The 14,908-nt window shown below is 48.1% G+C and overlaps 13 protein-coding genes across 13 annotated transcripts in view; all 13 read right to left on the bottom strand.

Moving 5' to 3' along the window:
• Window positions 1-1,938: 1,938 nt before the first annotated feature.
• On the bottom strand, window positions 1,939-2,445 carry LOC142351087 (histone H2A, embryonic). The gene has a single exon (XM_075403172.1). It carries the CDS (start codon window positions 2,397-2,399, stop codon window positions 1,998-2,000), a length of 402 nt encoding a protein of 133 aa, XP_075259287.1. The 5' UTR covers window positions 2,400-2,445; the 3' UTR covers window positions 1,939-1,997.
• An 853-nt stretch (window positions 2,446-3,298) lies between these two features.
• LOC142351091 (histone H2B.3) lies at window positions 3,299-3,800 on the bottom strand. The gene has a single exon (XM_075403177.1). It carries the CDS (start codon window positions 3,717-3,719, stop codon window positions 3,351-3,353), a length of 369 nt encoding a protein of 122 aa, XP_075259292.1. The 5' UTR covers window positions 3,720-3,800; the 3' UTR covers window positions 3,299-3,350.
• Window positions 3,801-4,170: 370 nt separating this feature from the next.
• LOC142351094 (histone H4-like) lies at window positions 4,171-4,568 on the bottom strand. Its single transcript, XM_075403180.1, has one exon. The coding sequence runs from the start codon at window positions 4,522-4,524 to the stop codon at window positions 4,213-4,215; it is 312 nt and encodes a 103-aa protein (XP_075259295.1). The 5' UTR covers window positions 4,525-4,568; the 3' UTR covers window positions 4,171-4,212.
• Window positions 4,569-5,018: 450 nt separating this feature from the next.
• On the bottom strand, window positions 5,019-5,531 carry LOC142351096 (histone H3). The gene has a single exon (XM_075403181.1). The coding sequence runs from the start codon at window positions 5,476-5,478 to the stop codon at window positions 5,068-5,070; it is 411 nt and encodes a 136-aa protein (XP_075259296.1). The 5' UTR covers window positions 5,479-5,531; the 3' UTR covers window positions 5,019-5,067.
• Window positions 5,532-6,526: 995 nt separating this feature from the next.
• Window positions 6,527-7,028, bottom strand: LOC142351088 (histone H2B.3). The gene has a single exon (XM_075403174.1). It carries the CDS (start codon window positions 6,945-6,947, stop codon window positions 6,579-6,581), a length of 369 nt encoding a protein of 122 aa, XP_075259289.1. The 5' UTR covers window positions 6,948-7,028; the 3' UTR covers window positions 6,527-6,578.
• A 343-nt stretch (window positions 7,029-7,371) lies between these two features.
• Window positions 7,372-7,877, bottom strand: LOC142351086 (histone H2A, embryonic). The gene has a single exon (XM_075403171.1). It carries the CDS (start codon window positions 7,830-7,832, stop codon window positions 7,431-7,433), a length of 402 nt encoding a protein of 133 aa, XP_075259286.1. The 5' UTR covers window positions 7,833-7,877; the 3' UTR covers window positions 7,372-7,430.
• A 309-nt stretch (window positions 7,878-8,186) lies between these two features.
• Window positions 8,187-8,584, bottom strand: LOC142351092 (histone H4-like). The gene has a single exon (XM_075403178.1). The coding sequence runs from the start codon at window positions 8,538-8,540 to the stop codon at window positions 8,229-8,231; it is 312 nt and encodes a 103-aa protein (XP_075259293.1). The 5' UTR covers window positions 8,541-8,584; the 3' UTR covers window positions 8,187-8,228.
• Window positions 8,585-9,034: 450 nt separating this feature from the next.
• LOC142351097 (histone H3) lies at window positions 9,035-9,547 on the bottom strand. The gene has a single exon (XM_075403182.1). It carries the CDS (start codon window positions 9,492-9,494, stop codon window positions 9,084-9,086), a length of 411 nt encoding a protein of 136 aa, XP_075259297.1. The 5' UTR covers window positions 9,495-9,547; the 3' UTR covers window positions 9,035-9,083.
• A 995-nt stretch (window positions 9,548-10,542) lies between these two features.
• On the bottom strand, window positions 10,543-11,044 carry LOC142351089 (histone H2B.3). The gene has a single exon (XM_075403175.1). The coding sequence runs from the start codon at window positions 10,961-10,963 to the stop codon at window positions 10,595-10,597; it is 369 nt and encodes a 122-aa protein (XP_075259290.1). The 5' UTR covers window positions 10,964-11,044; the 3' UTR covers window positions 10,543-10,594.
• A 370-nt stretch (window positions 11,045-11,414) lies between these two features.
• Window positions 11,415-11,812, bottom strand: LOC142351093 (histone H4-like). The gene has a single exon (XM_075403179.1). It carries the CDS (start codon window positions 11,766-11,768, stop codon window positions 11,457-11,459), a length of 312 nt encoding a protein of 103 aa, XP_075259294.1. The 5' UTR covers window positions 11,769-11,812; the 3' UTR covers window positions 11,415-11,456.
• Window positions 11,813-12,262: 450 nt separating this feature from the next.
• Window positions 12,263-12,777, bottom strand: LOC142351085 (histone H3). The gene has a single exon (XM_075403170.1). The coding sequence runs from the start codon at window positions 12,720-12,722 to the stop codon at window positions 12,312-12,314; it is 411 nt and encodes a 136-aa protein (XP_075259285.1). The 5' UTR covers window positions 12,723-12,777; the 3' UTR covers window positions 12,263-12,311.
• Window positions 12,778-13,770: 993 nt separating this feature from the next.
• Window positions 13,771-14,272, bottom strand: LOC142351090 (histone H2B.3). Its single transcript, XM_075403176.1, has one exon. The coding sequence runs from the start codon at window positions 14,189-14,191 to the stop codon at window positions 13,823-13,825; it is 369 nt and encodes a 122-aa protein (XP_075259291.1). The 5' UTR covers window positions 14,192-14,272; the 3' UTR covers window positions 13,771-13,822.
• A 370-nt stretch (window positions 14,273-14,642) lies between these two features.
• Window positions 14,643-14,908, bottom strand: part of LOC142350378 (histone H4-like) — a 3,747-nt gene continuing 3,481 nt past the window's right edge. The window contains exon 2 of the mRNA XM_075402225.1: window positions 14,643-14,900. Within this exon, the coding sequence (XP_075258340.1) occupies window positions 14,685-14,900 (216 nt within the window). The 3' untranslated portion in view covers window positions 14,643-14,684. The remainder of the gene's footprint in view (window positions 14,901-14,908) is intronic.

Raw genomic sequence — 14,908 nt, 5'->3', positions numbered from 1 at the left:
TTGGGTTGCCAGTTAAGTTTTTCAGCTGCTGGTTGAATTCTTTGTGGCTCGGTGTCTCATGTTCAAATGTGAAGTAGACTACTTTAATATGTTGCTCAGGTTGCCTCTTTCTAATCTTGGAGCTGGTTCGGGGTCCATCAGTTGCTTTGCGTTTTCTCTGGCTTTGGTTGTGGCTCGTTGCTAGACTTTGGTCGAGGTTGGAGGCTTGAGATATGTCAAGACTTGGAGCAGAACAGTTCACTGTTGAGGCAGCTGGGTGGAAGATCTTCGCATTAAGAGAGAAAGGATTGCGAAGAGACATTACTGAGTTGGCTTGAAAGACTAGAGTTGTAAAAAGCTCGAAATTGATGTTTGTACAGGGGTAAAAGCTTGAAGCAGGGGTTGATGAAAGCTCGAGTTGTAAGTTTGTACAATCTAAAAGCTCGAGATGAGAGTTTGTACAGGGTTCGTCTTTGTACAGAGGTAAAAGTGGAGTTGTCTAAAAGCTCGAAATGAGAGTTTGTACAGGGTTCGTCTTTGTACAGAGGTAAAAGTAGAGTTGTTGTCTAAAAGCTCGAGTTGGAGGTTTGTACAGTCTAAAAGCTCGAGATGAGAGTTTATACAGGGTTCGTCTTTGTACAGGGATAAAAATGGAGTTGTTGTCTATGAAGCTCGAGTTGGATGTTTGTACAGTCTAAGAGCTCGAGATGAGAGTTCTCTTCTTCGAGTTGGTAGAAGAGCTTGATCTTTGTACAGTTAAAAAGGGGCTCGTGACTCGATGACAGAAAGGGAGAGAGGCGATGTTCGATGTCCCAACACAGGAGCTTATTGGTTCAGGCTGGACAAGCAGAGTGCGGTGGTGCTTCTCTTATCTTCACCCACTATGTGGGCAGAGCTGTCTTCTTGCACCCTCTTCGTCTGGGATCGCGGCGTCTCGCGGCGTCTCGCGACGTCTAGCACTTTCTTTGCTCGTCCTCGCGACGTCTTGCTCGGTCCCCCTCTCACTGAGAGTGAGACTAGCAGCTTACCGCCTATCTATAGACTGTAGTGCTAGCCTCAAGTTTTCGGCTCAGGACGGCTAACACCGGGATTCCTTTGCCTCCAACTAGTCTCAGCGTTCGAGGGAATTCTTCTTGGAGCGGTTACACCAGGGAGCTTGCAGGTCCTAGAGCTAGCTCGAGCTTCCTGAAAAGGATGCTCGGGGTGGCGAGTGTTGCGTTCGTGAGAGTACGCCAACCCTTTGGTGTCTAAACCTGGGCTTGTGCTCTCGACGGAACCGAAGTGCAAGTGGTACCGCCAACACTCTAACTTATAGCACCAGGTACTCTTGACTCAGTGCGAGCTAGCTCAGGAGTAAGTGCTATGGTGGCCGGGTTGTCCCGCGTAGACTCAGCCTCTACTCCCGCGTAGTGTAGATTGGCAGCGCAGTTCTGGCAGGGGCCTTTGGGAGGGGGGGTGGCGCGCAACTAAAGCCTCGCCTCTTGGAAAAGAGACTAAGAGACACAACTAAGTCGGCTTACCGTTGTTGCTGAGAAAGTGTGATACTGCGTACTCTTCATCTAGCTCCTCATCTGTCGTCTTGGGTTGGGTTGGGGCACCCAACTTTTTTGCTACCTAAATATAAAAAGTCGTTCAAAAGCCCATATTGAGCTTAGCCAACCACAGTGTGAGAAAACAGCCACGTAGGCACGCCGGCTTCCACGTCATATCACGTCACTTTTTCAGCCAATCACAGTGCGAGAAAAGAGCTCCCAAAGTAGCCTAACAGTATATTGAGCTCTCAGCCAATCAGAGTGCGAGAAAAGAGCTCCCAAATAGCCTAAGACTTTCTCGCAATCTGATTGGCTGAACCAAATAAGGGTTTTTGAATGAAGTTCAAATACCTCAATTCGAGCTTAAAATAAGACATTTAGCTTAATTTGAGCTTGCTAGGTAGTAAGCTGAAGCCAGTAAGGTAACTTCGAAGGTTTGGTGGCCTTTAAAAAGGCCGGTGTTGAAGTAGCAAGCTAGAAGCTTCTTTACTTCTTGTCAGACTTGGGCTGAGAGGAAGACTGTTTCTTGGGCAAGAGCACTGCTTGGATGTTGGGTAGCACACCACCTTGAGCAATGGTCACTCCTTGCAGCAGCTTGTTCAGCTCCTCGTCGTTTCTGATAGCGAGCTGCAAGTGTCGGGGGATGATTCTCGACTTCTTGTTGTCCTTAGCAGCGTTGCCAGCAAGCTCCAAGATCTCAGCAGTCAAGTACTCAAGCACAGCAGCAAGGTACACTGGGGCTCCAGCTCCCACCCTCTCAGCGTAGTTGCCCTTGCGGATGAATCGGTGGATTCTGCCTACGGGGAACTGCAGTCCAGCTCGGCTTGATCGGGTCTTGGCCTTAGCTCCCACCTTGCCGCTCTTCGATTTGCCTCCTTTGCCTGACATCTCTCTTCGTCTTGTTTCTTCGTCTGTTGTAAATGGTTGTTACCCAGACTCACATATGGCTACCTAAGTTAAAAATGCGTTCCAAAAACCCTTATGTTGCTAAGCCAATCAGAGTGCGAGAAAAGCGCTCCCAAATAGCCTAACAGTGGCAGCCAATCAGAGAGCTAGAAAATCAAAACTGCATAGAATATAAGTACCTGCAGCTCTGAGCAGCGGTGAAGGTCCGAGCAGGCTTGCTCGGGCATAGGCGAAGGTCCGAGCAAGCTTGCTCGGGCATAGGCGAAGGTCCGAGCAAGCCTGCTCGGACCTTCGCCTATGCCCGAGCAAGCCTGCTCGGACCTTCACCTCTGCTCAGAGCTGCAGGTACTTATATTCTATGCAATTTTGATTTTCTAGCTCTCTGATTGGCTGCCACTGTTAGGCTATTTGGGAGCGCTTTTCTCGCACTCTGATTGGCTGCCACTGTTAGGCTATTTGGGAGCGCTTTTCTCGAACTCTGATTGGCAGAGAGCTCAAGTTAGCTCTAACTGCAGCTAGCAAGCTCAAGCTCAGGCCAGCAAGCTCAAGCTCAAGCTGGCAAGCTCAAGCTAGCAAGCTCAAGCTAGCAAGCTCAAGCTCAAGCTCAAGATAGCAAGCTCAAGCCAGCTAGCTCAAGCTCAAGCTATCAAGCTCAAGCTCGAGCTAGCTAGCTCAAGCTCACACTAGCTAGCTGAAGCTCACACTAGCTAGCTCAAGCTCAAACTAGCTAGCTCAAGCTCAAGCTAGCTAAGTTGAGCTCGAGCTAGCTATAGCTCGAAAATACATAGAATAAGGGTACCGGCAACTTTGAAAATAAGGTTTTTAGCTTCAAGTTAGCTTGTTTTGAGCTTCATTGCAGCTATTAAGTTAACTTCAAAAGGTTTGGTGGCCTTTAAAAAGGCCTGTGTGTTGTTGCTTAAGTAGCAACGGACTTTACTTGGAGCTGGTGTATTTGGTCACAGCTTTGGTTCCCTCGCTCACAGCATGCTTGGCCAACTCTCCTGGTAGCAAGAGCCTCACTGCAGTCTGGATCTCCCGGCTTGAGATGGTTGATCGCTTGTTGTAGTGGGCCAGTCTCGAAGCTTCTCCAGCTATCCTCTCAAAGATATCGTTCACGAACGAGTTCATGATCGACATAGCTTTGGAGGAGATGCCAGTGTCGGGGTGGACCTGCTTCAGCACCTTGTAGATGTAGAGGGAGTAGGTCTCTCTCCTCTTCTTTTTCTTCTTCTTGTCACCAGAGGGCTTCTTCTGTGCCTTGCCTGCCTTCTTCACTGCTTTGCCGCTCACTTTGGGTGCCATTTCCTCTTGCTGTCCTCTGCTGCTCCTCTTTTACTAGTTGTAGTTGTAGTTGTGTTGGGTTGGGTTGGGGCACCCAACTTTTTTGCTACCTAAATATAAAAAGTCGTTCAAAAGCCCATATTCGAGCTTAGCCAATCACAGTGCGAGAAAAGAGCTCCCAAAGTAGCCTAACAGTATATTGAGCTCTCAGCCAATCAGAGTGCGAGAAAAGAGCTCCCAAAGTAGCCTAACAGTATATTGAGCTCTCAGCCAATCAGAGTGCGAGAAAAGAGCTCCCAAATAGCCTAACAGTTTCTCGAACTCTGATTAGCTGAAAGAAATAAGAGTTTTTGAACAAAGTTCAGATACCTCAACTCAAGCTTAAATTAAGACAATTAGCTTGTTTTGAGCTTGCTAGCTACATAGCTTGAGCTTACTAGCTAGTAAGGTAACTTTAGAAGGTTTGGTGGCCTTTAAAAAGGCCTGTTTGTGTTGAGGTAGAGCTGCTCAGAGCTTAACCTCCGAAGCCGTAGAGGGTCTTGCCTTGCCTCTTGAGAGCATAGACGATGTCCATTGCAACAACAGTCTTCCTCTTGGCATGCTCGGTGTAGGTGACAGCATCTCTGATCACACTCTCCAAGTAGTTCTTGAGCACACCTCGGGTCTCCTCATATATGAGTCCACTGATGCGCTTCACTCCACCTCGTCGAGCCAATCGTCTGATTGCTGGCTTGGTGATGCCTTGGATGTTATCCCTCAGGATCTTCCTGTGCCTCTTTGCTCCACCCTTGCCAAGTCCCTTGCCTCCTTTTCCTCGTCCTGACATCTCTTGTAGTTGTTGCTGTTGGGTTGTAGAAAGTCGATTTCGACACCCAAATCGCCAGCTAACTAGGGCGGCTCACTGTATTTTCTCGCAATGTGATTGGTCGAGAGCTGACACCTTCAAAAACCCATATTTCAACTTGAAACGAGCCATAGAGATACCTTTCAAGAACCCATATTTCGCTCAGCCAATCAGAGAGCGAGAAAATCAAGAATGCATAGAATAAGTGTTTCTGCAGCTAGGGAGCTTCCGAAGGCCGAGGTAACTTACTCGTACATTACTCAGGCTCCGAGGTAGCTTGCTCGTACCTTACAGCTGCTAGAAGCTGCATAAACACTTATTCTATTCACTTTTGATTTTCTCGCTTTCTGATTGGCTGAATTAAATATGGGTTTTTGAAAATGTTGGCATACCTCAACTCCAGCTCAAAATAAGAGTTTTAAGCTGTTTTGAGCTTATTATAAGCTAGCTTGAAGCTAGTTAGTTAACTTGCAAGCTTTGGTGGCCTTTAAAAAGGCCGTTTTGGGTTGGAGAGCTGATAGCTTTTTAAGCTCGCTCTCCTCTGATTCGCCTGGCGAGCTGGATGTCCTTGGGCATGATCGTAACTCGCTTGGCGTGGATGGCGCACAAGTTGGTGTCCTCGAACAAGCTGACCAAGTAGCTCTCACTTGCTTCCTGGAGGGCCATGATAGCAGTGCTCTGGAACCTCAGGTCAGTTTTGAAGTCCTGGGCAATCTCTCTCACAAGCCTCTGGAAGGGCAGCTTTCTGATCAACAGCTCAGTTGACTTCTGGTAGCGTCTGATCTCCCTCAGTGCAACAGTCCCTGGCCTGTATCTGTGCGGCTTCTTGACTCCACCAGTTGAGGGTGCACTCTTCCTCGCAGCCTTTGTTGCCAGCTGCTTCCTAGGTGCCTTTCCTCCCGTGCTCTTCCTTGCAGTCTGCTTTGTCCTTGCCATCTCTCTTCGTCTGTTGTAGTGATAGTTGTAGTTGTAGTTGGGTTGATATTTTTGCTCAAAATCGCTGCCTAACTACCCCGAACTAGTGATCTCTCATTGGCTTAGAGCTTGAATCAACTGTTAGGCTATTTTAGAGCTCTTTTCTCGCACTCTGATTGGCTGCCACTGTTAGGCTATTTGGGAGCGCTTTTCTCGCACTCTGATTGGCTGCCACTGTTAGGCTATTTGGGAGCGCTTTTCTCGCACTCTGATTGGCTGAGAGCTTTTGAGGAGTTATATAGAATAAGGGTTTTGGCAGCTTTGGAGCTTAGAGGTAGCTTGCTCGGGCCTTCGCCTATGCCCGAGCAAGCTTGCTCGGACCTTCGCCTATGCCCGAGCAAGCTTGCTCGGACCTTCGCCTATGCCCGAGCAAGCTTGCTCGGACCTTCGCCTATGCCCGAGCAAGCCTGCTCGGACCTTCGCCTATGCCCGAGCAAGCCTGCTCGGACCTTCACCTCTGCTCAGAGCTGCAGGTACTTATATTCTATGCAATTTTGATTTTCTAGCTCTCTGATTGGCTGCCACTGTTAGGCTATTTGGGAGCGCTTTTCTCGCACTCTGATTGGCTGCCACTGTTAGGCTATTTGGGAGCGCTTTTCTCGAACTCTGATTGGCAGAGAGCTCAAGTTAGCTCTAACTGCAGCTAGCAAGCTCAAGCTCAGGCCAGCAAGCTCAAGCTCAAGCTGGCAAGCTCAAGCTAGCAAGCTCAAGCTAGCAAGCTCAAGCTCAAGCTCAAGATAGCAAGCTCAAGCCAGCTAGCTCAAGCTCAAGCTATCAAGCTCAAGCTCGAGCTAGCTAGCTCAAGCTCACACTAGCTAGCTGAAGCTCACACTAGCTAGCTCAAGCTCAAACTAGCTAGCTCAAGCTCAAGCTAGCTAAGTTGAGCTCGAGCTAGCTATAGCTCGAAAATACATAGAATAAGGGTACCGGCAACTTTGAAAATAAGGTTTTTAGCTTCAAGTTAGCTTGTTTTGAGCTTCATTGCAGCTATTAAGTTAACTTCAAAAGGTTTGGTGGCCTTTAAAAAGGCCTGTGTGTTGTTGCTTAAGTAGCAACGGACTTTACTTGGAGCTGGTGTATTTGGTCACAGCTTTGGTTCCCTCGCTCACAGCATGCTTGGCCAACTCTCCTGGTAGCAAGAGCCTCACTGCAGTCTGGATCTCCCGGCTTGAGATGGTTGATCGCTTGTTGTAGTGGGCCAGTCTCGAAGCTTCTCCAGCTATCCTCTCAAAGATATCGTTCACGAACGAGTTCATGATCGACATAGCTTTGGAGGAGATGCCAGTGTCGGGGTGGACCTGCTTCAGCACCTTGTAGATGTAGAGGGAGTAGGTCTCTCTCCTCTTCTTTTTCTTCTTCTTGTCACCAGAGGGCTTCTTCTGTGCCTTGCCTGCCTTCTTCACTGCTTTGCCGCTCACTTTGGGTGCCATTTCCTCTTGCTGTCCTCTGCTGCTCCTCTTTTACTAGTTGTAGTTGTAGTTGTGTTGGGTTGGGTTGGGGCACCCAACTTTTTTGCTACCTAAATATAAAAAGTCGTTCAAAAGCCCATATTCGAGCTTAGCCAATCACAGTGCGAGAAAAGAGCTCCCAAAGTAGCCTAACAGTATATTGAGCTCTCAGCCAATCAGAGTGCGAGAAAAGAGCTCCCAAAGTAGCCTAACAGTATATTGAGCTCTCAGCCAATCAGAGTGCGAGAAAAGAGCTCCCAAATAGCCTAACACTTTCTCGCAATCTGATTGGCTGAACCAAATAAGGGTTTTTGAATGAAGTTCAAATACCTCAATTCGAGCTTAAAATAAGACATTTAGCTTAATTTGAGCTTGCTAGGTAGTAAGCTGAAGCCAGTAAGGTAACTTCGAAGGTTTGGTGGCCTTTAAAAAGGCCGGTGTTGAAGTAGCAAGCTAGAAGCTTCTTTACTTCTTGTCAGACTTGGGCTGAGAGGAAGACTGTTTCTTGGGCAAGAGCACTGCTTGGATGTTGGGTAGCACACCACCTTGAGCAATGGTCACTCCTTGCAGCAGCTTGTTCAGCTCCTCGTCGTTTCTGATAGCGAGCTGCAAGTGTCGGGGGATGATTCTCGACTTCTTGTTGTCCTTAGCAGCGTTGCCAGCAAGCTCCAAGATCTCAGCAGTCAAGTACTCAAGCACAGCAGCAAGGTACACTGGGGCTCCAGCTCCCACCCTCTCAGCGTAGTTGCCCTTGCGGATGAATCGGTGGATTCTGCCCACGGGGAACTGCAGTCCAGCTCGGCTTGATCGGGTCTTGGCCTTAGCTCCCACCTTGCCGCTCTTCGATTTGCCTCCTTTGCCTGACATCTCTCTTCGTCTTGTTTCTTCGTCTGTTGTAAATGGTTGTTACCCAGACTCACATATGGCTACCTAAGTTAAAAATGCGTTCCAAAAACCCTTATGTTGCTAAGCCAATCAGAGTGCGAGAAAAGCGCTCCCAAATAGCCTAACAGTGGCAGCCAATCAGAGTGCGAGAAAAGAGCTCCCAAATAGCCTAACAGTTTCTCGAACTCTGATTAGCTGAAAGAAATAAGAGTTTTTGAACAAAGTTCAGATACCTCAACTCAAGCTTAAATTAAGACAATTAGCTTGTTTTGAGCTTGCTAGCTACATAGCTTGAGCTTACTAGCTAGTAAGGTAACTTTAGAAGGTTTGGTGGCCTTTAAAAAGGCCTGTTTGTGTTGAGGTAGAGCTGCTCAGAGCTTAACCTCCGAAGCCGTAGAGGGTCTTGCCTTGCCTCTTGAGAGCATAGACGATGTCCATTGCAACAACAGTCTTCCTCTTGGCATGCTCGGTGTAGGTGACAGCATCTCTGATCACACTCTCCAAGTAGTTCTTGAGCACACCTCGGGTCTCCTCATATATGAGTCCACTGATGCGCTTCACTCCACCTCGTCGAGCCAATCGTCTGATTGCTGGCTTGGTGATGCCTTGGATGTTATCCCTCAGGATCTTCCTGTGCCTCTTTGCTCCACCCTTGCCAAGTCCCTTGCCTCCTTTTCCTCGTCCTGACATCTCTTGTAGTTGTTGCTGTTGGGTTGTAGAAAGTCGATTTCGACACCCAAATCGCCAGCTAACTAGGGCGGCTCACTGTATTTTCTCGCAATGTGATTGGTCGAGAGCTGACACCTTCAAAAACCCATATTTCAACTTGAAACGAGCCATAGAGATACCTTTCAAGAACCCATATTTCGCTCAGCCAATCAGAGAGCGAGAAAATCAAGAATGCATAGAATAAGTGTTTCTGCAGCTAGGGAGCTTCCGAAGGCCGAGGTAACTTACTCGTACATTACTCAGGCTCCGAGGTAGCTTGCTCGTACCTTACAGCTGCTAGAAGCTGCATAAACACTTATTCTATTCACTTTTGATTTTCTCGCTTTCTGATTGGCTGAATTAAATATGGGTTTTTGAAAATGTTGGCATACCTCAACTCCAGCTCAAAATAAGAGTTTTAAGCTGTTTTGAGCTTATTATAAGCTAGCTTGAAGCTAGTTAGTTAACTTGCAAGCTTTGGTGGCCTTTAAAAAGGCCGTTTTGGGTTGGAGAGCTGATAGCTTTTTAAGCTCGCTCTCCTCTGATTCGCCTGGCGAGCTGGATGTCCTTGGGCATGATCGTAACTCGCTTGGCGTGGATGGCGCACAAGTTGGTGTCCTCGAACAAGCTGACCAAGTAGCTCTCACTTGCTTCCTGGAGGGCCATGATAGCAGTGCTCTGGAACCTCAGGTCAGTTTTGAAGTCCTGGGCAATCTCTCTCACAAGCCTCTGGAAGGGCAGCTTTCTGATCAACAGCTCAGTTGACTTCTGGTAGCGTCTGATCTCCCTCAGTGCAACAGTCCCTGGCCTGTATCTGTGCGGCTTCTTGACTCCACCAGTTGAGGGTGCACTCTTCCTCGCAGCCTTTGTTGCCAGCTGCTTCCTAGGTGCCTTTCCTCCCGTGCTCTTCCTTGCAGTCTGCTTTGTCCTTGCCATCTCTCTTCGTCTGTTGTAGTGATAGTTGTAGTTGTAGTTGGGTTGATATTTTTGCTCAAAATCGCTGCCTAACTACCCCGAACTAGTGATCTCTCATTGGCTTAGAGCTTGAATCAACTGTTAGGCTATTTTAGAGCTCTTTTCTCGCACTCTGATTGGCTGCCACTGTTAGGCTATTTGGGAGCGCTTTTCTCGCACTCTGATTGGCTGCCACTGTTAGGCTATTTGGGAGCGCTTTTCTCGCACTCTGATTGGCTGAGAGCTTTTGAGGAGTTATATAGAATAAGGGTTTTGGCAGCTTTGGAGCTTAGAGGTAGCTTGCTCGGGCCTTCGCCTATGCCCGAGCAAGCTTGCTCGGACCTTCGCCTATGCCCGAGCAAGCTTGCTCGGACCTTCGCCTATGCCCGAGCAAGCTTGCTCGGACCTTCGCCTATGCCCGAGCAAGCCTGCTCGGACCTTCGCCTATGCCCGAGCAAGCCTGCTCGGACCTTCACCTCTGCTCAGAGCTGCAGGTACTTATATTCTATGCAATTTTGATTTTCTAGCTCTCTGATTGGCTGCCACTGTTAGGCTATTTGGGAGCGCTTTTCTCGCACTCTGATTGGCTGCCACTGTTAGGCTATTTGGGAGCGCTTTTCTCGAACTCTGATTGGCAGAGAGCTCAAGTTAGCTCTAACTGCAGCTAGCAAGCTCAAGCTCAGGCCAGCAAGCTCAAGCTCAAGCTGGCAAGCTCAAGCTAGCAAGCTCAAGCTAGCAAGCTCAAGCTCAAGCTCAAGATAGCAAGCTCAAGCCAGCTAGCTCAAGCTCAAGCTATCAAGCTCAAGCTCGAGCTAGCTAGCTCAAGCTCACACTAGCTAGCTGAAGCTCACACTAGCTAGCTCAAGCTCAAACTAGCTAGCTCAAGCTCAAGCTAGCTAAGTTGAGCTCGAGCTAGCTATAGCTCGAAAATACATAGAATAAGGGTACCGGCAACTTTGAAAATAAGGTTTTTAGCTTCAAGTTAGCTTGTTTTGAGCTTCATTGCAGCTATTAAGTTAACTTCAAAAGGTTTGGTGGCCTTTAAAAAGGCCTGTGTGTTGTTGCTTAAGTAGCAACGGACTTTACTTGGAGCTGGTGTATTTGGTCACAGCTTTGGTTCCCTCGCTCACAGCATGCTTGGCCAACTCTCCTGGTAGCAAGAGCCTCACTGCAGTCTGGATCTCCCGGCTTGAGATGGTTGATCGCTTGTTGTAGTGGGCCAGTCTCGAAGCTTCTCCAGCTATCCTCTCAAAGATATCGTTCACGAACGAGTTCATGATCGACATAGCTTTGGAGGAGATGCCAGTGTCGGGGTGGACCTGCTTCAGCACCTTGTAGATGTAGAGGGAGTAGGTCTCTCTCCTCTTCTTTTTCTTCTTCTTGTCACCAGAGGGCTTCTTCTGTGCCTTGCCTGCCTTCTTCACTGCTTTGCCGCTCACTTTGGGTGCCATTTCCTCTTGCTGTCCTCTGCTGCTCCTCTTTTACTAGTTGTAGTTGTAGTTGTGTTGGGTTGGGTTGGGGCACCCAACTTTTTTGCTACCTAAATATAAAAAGTCGTTCAAAAGCCCATATTCGAGCTTAGCCAATCACAGTGCGAGAAAAGAGCTCCCAAAGTAGCCTAACAGTATATTGAGCTCTCAGCCAATCAGAGTGCGAGAAAAGAGCTCCCAAAGTAGCCTAACAGTATATTGAGCTCTCAGCCAATCAGAGTGCGAGAAAAGAGCTCCCAAATAGCCTAACAGTTTCTCGAACTCTGATTAGCTGAAAGAAATAAGAGTTTTTGAACAAAGTTCAGATACCTCAACTCAAGCTTAAATTAAGACAATTAGCTTGTTTTGAGCTTGCTAGCTACATAGCTTGAGCTTACTAGCTAGTAAGGTAACTTTAGAAGGTTTGGTGGCCTTTAAAAAGGCCTGTTTGTGTTGAGGTAGAGCTGCTCAGAGCTTAACCTCCGAAGCCGTAGAGGGTCTTGCCTTGCCTCTTGAGAGCATAGACGATGTCCATTGCAACAACAGTCTTCCTCTTGGCATGCTCGGTGTAGGTGACAGCATCTCTGATCACACTCTCCAAGTAGTTCTTGAGCACACCTCGGGTCTCCTCATATATGAGTCCACTGATGCGCTTCACTCCACCTCGTCGAGCCAATCGTCTGATTGCTGGCTTGGTGATGCCTTGGATGTTATCCCTCAGGATCTTCCTGTGCCTCTTTGCTCCACCCTTGCCAAGTCCCTTGCCTCCTTTTCCTCGTCCTGACATCTCTTGTAGTTGTTGCTGTTGGGTTGTAGAAAGTCGATTTCGACACCCAAATCGCCAGCTAACTAGGGCGGCTCACTGTATTTTCTCGCAATGTGATTGGTCGAGAGCTGACACCTTCAAAAACCCATATTTCAACTTGAAACGAGCCATAGAGATACCTTTCAAGAACCCATATTTCGCTCAGCCAATCAGAGAGCGAGAAAATCAAGAATGCATAGAATAAGTGTTTCTGCAGCTAGGGAGCTTCCGAAGGCCGAGGTAACTTACTCGTACATTACTCAGGCTCCGAGGTAGCTTGCTCGTACCTTACAGCTGCTAGAAGCTGCATAAACACTTATTCTATTCACTTTTGATTTTCTCGCTTTCTGATTGGCTGAATTAAATATGGGTTTTTGAAAATGTTGGCATACCTCAACTCCAGCTCAAAATAAGAGTTTTAAGCTGTTTTGAGCTTATTATAAGCTAGCTTGAAGCTAGTTAGTTAACTTGCAAGCTTTGGTGGCCTTTAAAAAGGCCGTTTTGGGTTGGAGAGCTGATAGCTTTTTAAGCTCGCTCTCCTCTGATTCGCCTGGCGAGCTGGATGTCCTTGGGCATGATCGTAACTCGCTTGGCGTGGATGGCGCACAAGTTGGTGTCCTCGAACAAGCTGACCAAGTAGCTCTCACTTGCTTCCTGGAGGGCCATGATAGCAGTGCTCTGGAACCTCAGGTCAGTTTTGAAGTCCTGGGCAATCTCTCTCACAAGCCTCTGGAAGGGCAGCTTTCTGATCAACAGCTCAGTTGACTTCTGGTAGCGTCTGATCTCCCTCAGTGCAACAGTCCCTGGCCTGTATCTGTGCGGCTTCTTGACTCCACCAGTTGAGGGTGCACTCTTCCTCGCAGCCTTTGTTGCCAGCTGCTTCCTAGGTGCCTTTCCTCCCGTGCTCTTCCTTGCAGTCTGCTTTGTCCTTGCCATCTCTCTTCGTCTGTTGTAGTGATAGTTGTAGTTGTAGTTGGGTTGATATTTTTGCTCAAAATCGCTGCCTAACTACCCCGAACTAGTGATCTCTCATTGGCTTAGAGCTTGAATCAACTGTTAGGCTATTTTAGAGCTCTTTTCTCGCACTCTGATTGGCTGCCACTGTTAGGCTATTTGGGAGCGCTTTTCTCGCACTCTGATTGGCTGCCACTGTTAGGCTATTTGGGAGCGCTTTTCTCGCACTCTGATTGGCTGAGAGCTTTTGAGGAGTTATATAGAATAAGGGTTTTGGCAGCTTTGGAGCTTAGAGGTAGCTTGCTCGGGCCTTCGCCTATGCCCGAGCAAGCTTGCTCGGACCTTCGCCTATGCCCGAGCAAGCTTGCTCGGACCTTCGCCTATGCCCGAGCAAGCTTGCTCGGACCTTCGCCTATGCCCGAGCAAGCCTGCTCGGACCTTCGCCTATGCCCGAGCAAGCCTGCTCGGACCTTCACCTCTGCTCAGAGCTGCAGGTACTTATATTCTATGCAATTTTGATTTTCTAGCTCTCTGATTGGCTGCCACTGTTAGGCTATTTGGGAGCGCTTTTCTCGCACTCTGATTGGCTGCCACTGTTAGGCTATTTGGGAGCGCTTTTCTCGAACTCTGATTGGCAGAGAGCTCAAGTTAGCTCTAACTGCAGCTAGCAAGCTCAAGCTCAGGCCAGCAAGCTCAAGCTCAAGCTGGCAAGCTCAAGCTAGCAAGCTCAAGCTAGCAAGCTCAAGCTCAAGCTCAAGATAGCAAGCTCAAGCCAGCTAGCTCAAGCTCAAGCTATCAAGCTCAAGCTCGAGCTAGCTAGCTCAAGCTCACACTAGCTAGCTGAAGCTCACACTAGCTAGCTCAAGCTCAAACTAGCTAGCTCAAGCTCAAGCTAGCTAAGTTGAGCTCGAGCTAGCTATAGCTCGAAAATACATAGAATAAGGGTACCGGCAACTTTGAAAATAAGGTTTTTAGCTTCAAGTTAGCTTGTTTTGAGCTTCATTGCAGCTATTAAGTTAACTTCAAAAGGTTTGGTGGCCTTTAAAAAGGCCTGTGTGTTGTTGCTTAAGTAGCAACGGACTTTACTTGGAGCTGGTGTATTTGGTCACAGCTTTGGTTCCCTCGCTCACAGCATGCTTGGCCAACTCTCCTGGTAGCAAGAGCCTCACTGCAGTCTGGATCTCCCGGCTTGAGATGGTTGATCGCTTGTTGTAGTGGGCCAGTCTCGAAGCTTCTCCAGCTATCCTCTCAAAGATATCGTTCACGAACGAGTTCATGATCGACATAGCTTTGGAGGAGATGCCAGTGTCGGGGTGGACCTGCTTCAGCACCTTGTAGATGTAGAGGGAGTAGGTCTCTCTCCTCTTCTTTTTCTTCTTCTTGTCACCAGAGGGCTTCTTCTGTGCCTTGCCTGCCTTCTTCACTGCTTTGCCGCTCACTTTGGGTGCCATTTCCTCTTGCTGTCCTCTGCTGCTCCTCTTTTACTAGTTGTAGTTGTAGTTGTGTTGGGTTGGGTTGGGGCACCCAACTTTTTTGCTACCTAAATATAAAAAGTCGTTCAAAAGCCCATATTCGAGCTTAGCCAATCACAGTGCGAGAAAAGAGCTCCCAAAGTAGCCTAACAGTATATTGAGCTCTCAGCCAATCAGAGTGCGAGAAAAGAGCTCCCAAAGTAGCCTAACAGTATATTGAGCTCTCAGCCAATCAGAGTGCGAGAAAAGAGCTCCCAAATAGCCTAACAGTTTCTCGAACTCTGATTAGCTGAAAGAAATAAGAGTTTTTGAACAAAGTTCAGATACCTCAACTCAAGCTTAAATTAAGACAATTAGCTTGTTTTGAGCTTGCTAGCTACATAGCTTGAGCTTACTAGCTAGTAAGGTAACTTTAGAAGGTTTGGTGGCCTTTAAAAAGGCCTGTTTGTGTTGAGGTAGAGCTGCTCAGAGCTTAACCTCCGAAGCCGTAGAGGGTCTTGCCTTGCCTCTTGAGAGCATAGACGATGTCCATTGCAACAACAGTCTTCCTCTTGGCATGCTCGGTGTAGGTGACAGCATCTCTGATCACACTCTCCAAGTAGTTCTTGAGCACACCTCGGGTCTCCTCATATATGAGTCCACTGATGCGCTTCACTCCACCTCGTCGAGCCAATCGTCTGATTGCTGGCTTGGTGA

This window comes from Convolutriloba macropyga, chromosome 12 (genome assembly GCF_964194025.1).
Source record: "Convolutriloba macropyga chromosome 12, txConMacr16.3, whole genome shotgun sequence".
In the NCBI taxonomy this organism is placed as follows: domain Eukaryota; kingdom Metazoa; phylum Xenacoelomorpha; order Acoela; family Convolutidae; genus Convolutriloba; species Convolutriloba macropyga.
This window is presented reverse-complemented; position numbering and strand designations above follow the sequence as displayed.

What these genes read in the sequence shown, in the direction of transcription:
- LOC142351096 (XM_075403181.1), bottom strand. Translation starts at nt 5,478, where the DNA reads ATGGCAAGGACAAAGCAGACTGCAAGGAAGAGCACGGGAGGAAAGGCA.
- LOC142351088 (XM_075403174.1), bottom strand. Translation starts at nt 6,947, where the DNA reads ATGGCACCCAAAGTGAGCGGCAAAGCAGTGAAGAAGGCAGGCAAGGCA.
- LOC142351085 (XM_075403170.1), bottom strand. Translation starts at nt 12,722, where the DNA reads ATGGCAAGGACAAAGCAGACTGCAAGGAAGAGCACGGGAGGAAAGGCA.
- LOC142351087 (XM_075403172.1), bottom strand. Translation starts at nt 2,399, where the DNA reads ATGTCAGGCAAAGGAGGCAAATCGAAGAGCGGCAAGGTGGGAGCTAAG.
- LOC142351091 (XM_075403177.1), bottom strand. Translation starts at nt 3,719, where the DNA reads ATGGCACCCAAAGTGAGCGGCAAAGCAGTGAAGAAGGCAGGCAAGGCA.
- LOC142351093 (XM_075403179.1), bottom strand. Translation starts at nt 11,768, where the DNA reads ATGTCAGGACGAGGAAAAGGAGGCAAGGGACTTGGCAAGGGTGGAGCA.
- LOC142351089 (XM_075403175.1), bottom strand. Translation starts at nt 10,963, where the DNA reads ATGGCACCCAAAGTGAGCGGCAAAGCAGTGAAGAAGGCAGGCAAGGCA.
- LOC142351097 (XM_075403182.1), bottom strand. Translation starts at nt 9,494, where the DNA reads ATGGCAAGGACAAAGCAGACTGCAAGGAAGAGCACGGGAGGAAAGGCA.
- LOC142351090 (XM_075403176.1), bottom strand. Translation starts at nt 14,191, where the DNA reads ATGGCACCCAAAGTGAGCGGCAAAGCAGTGAAGAAGGCAGGCAAGGCA.
- LOC142351092 (XM_075403178.1), bottom strand. Translation starts at nt 8,540, where the DNA reads ATGTCAGGACGAGGAAAAGGAGGCAAGGGACTTGGCAAGGGTGGAGCA.
- LOC142351086 (XM_075403171.1), bottom strand. Translation starts at nt 7,832, where the DNA reads ATGTCAGGCAAAGGAGGCAAATCGAAGAGCGGCAAGGTGGGAGCTAAG.
- LOC142351094 (XM_075403180.1), bottom strand. Translation starts at nt 4,524, where the DNA reads ATGTCAGGACGAGGAAAAGGAGGCAAGGGACTTGGCAAGGGTGGAGCA.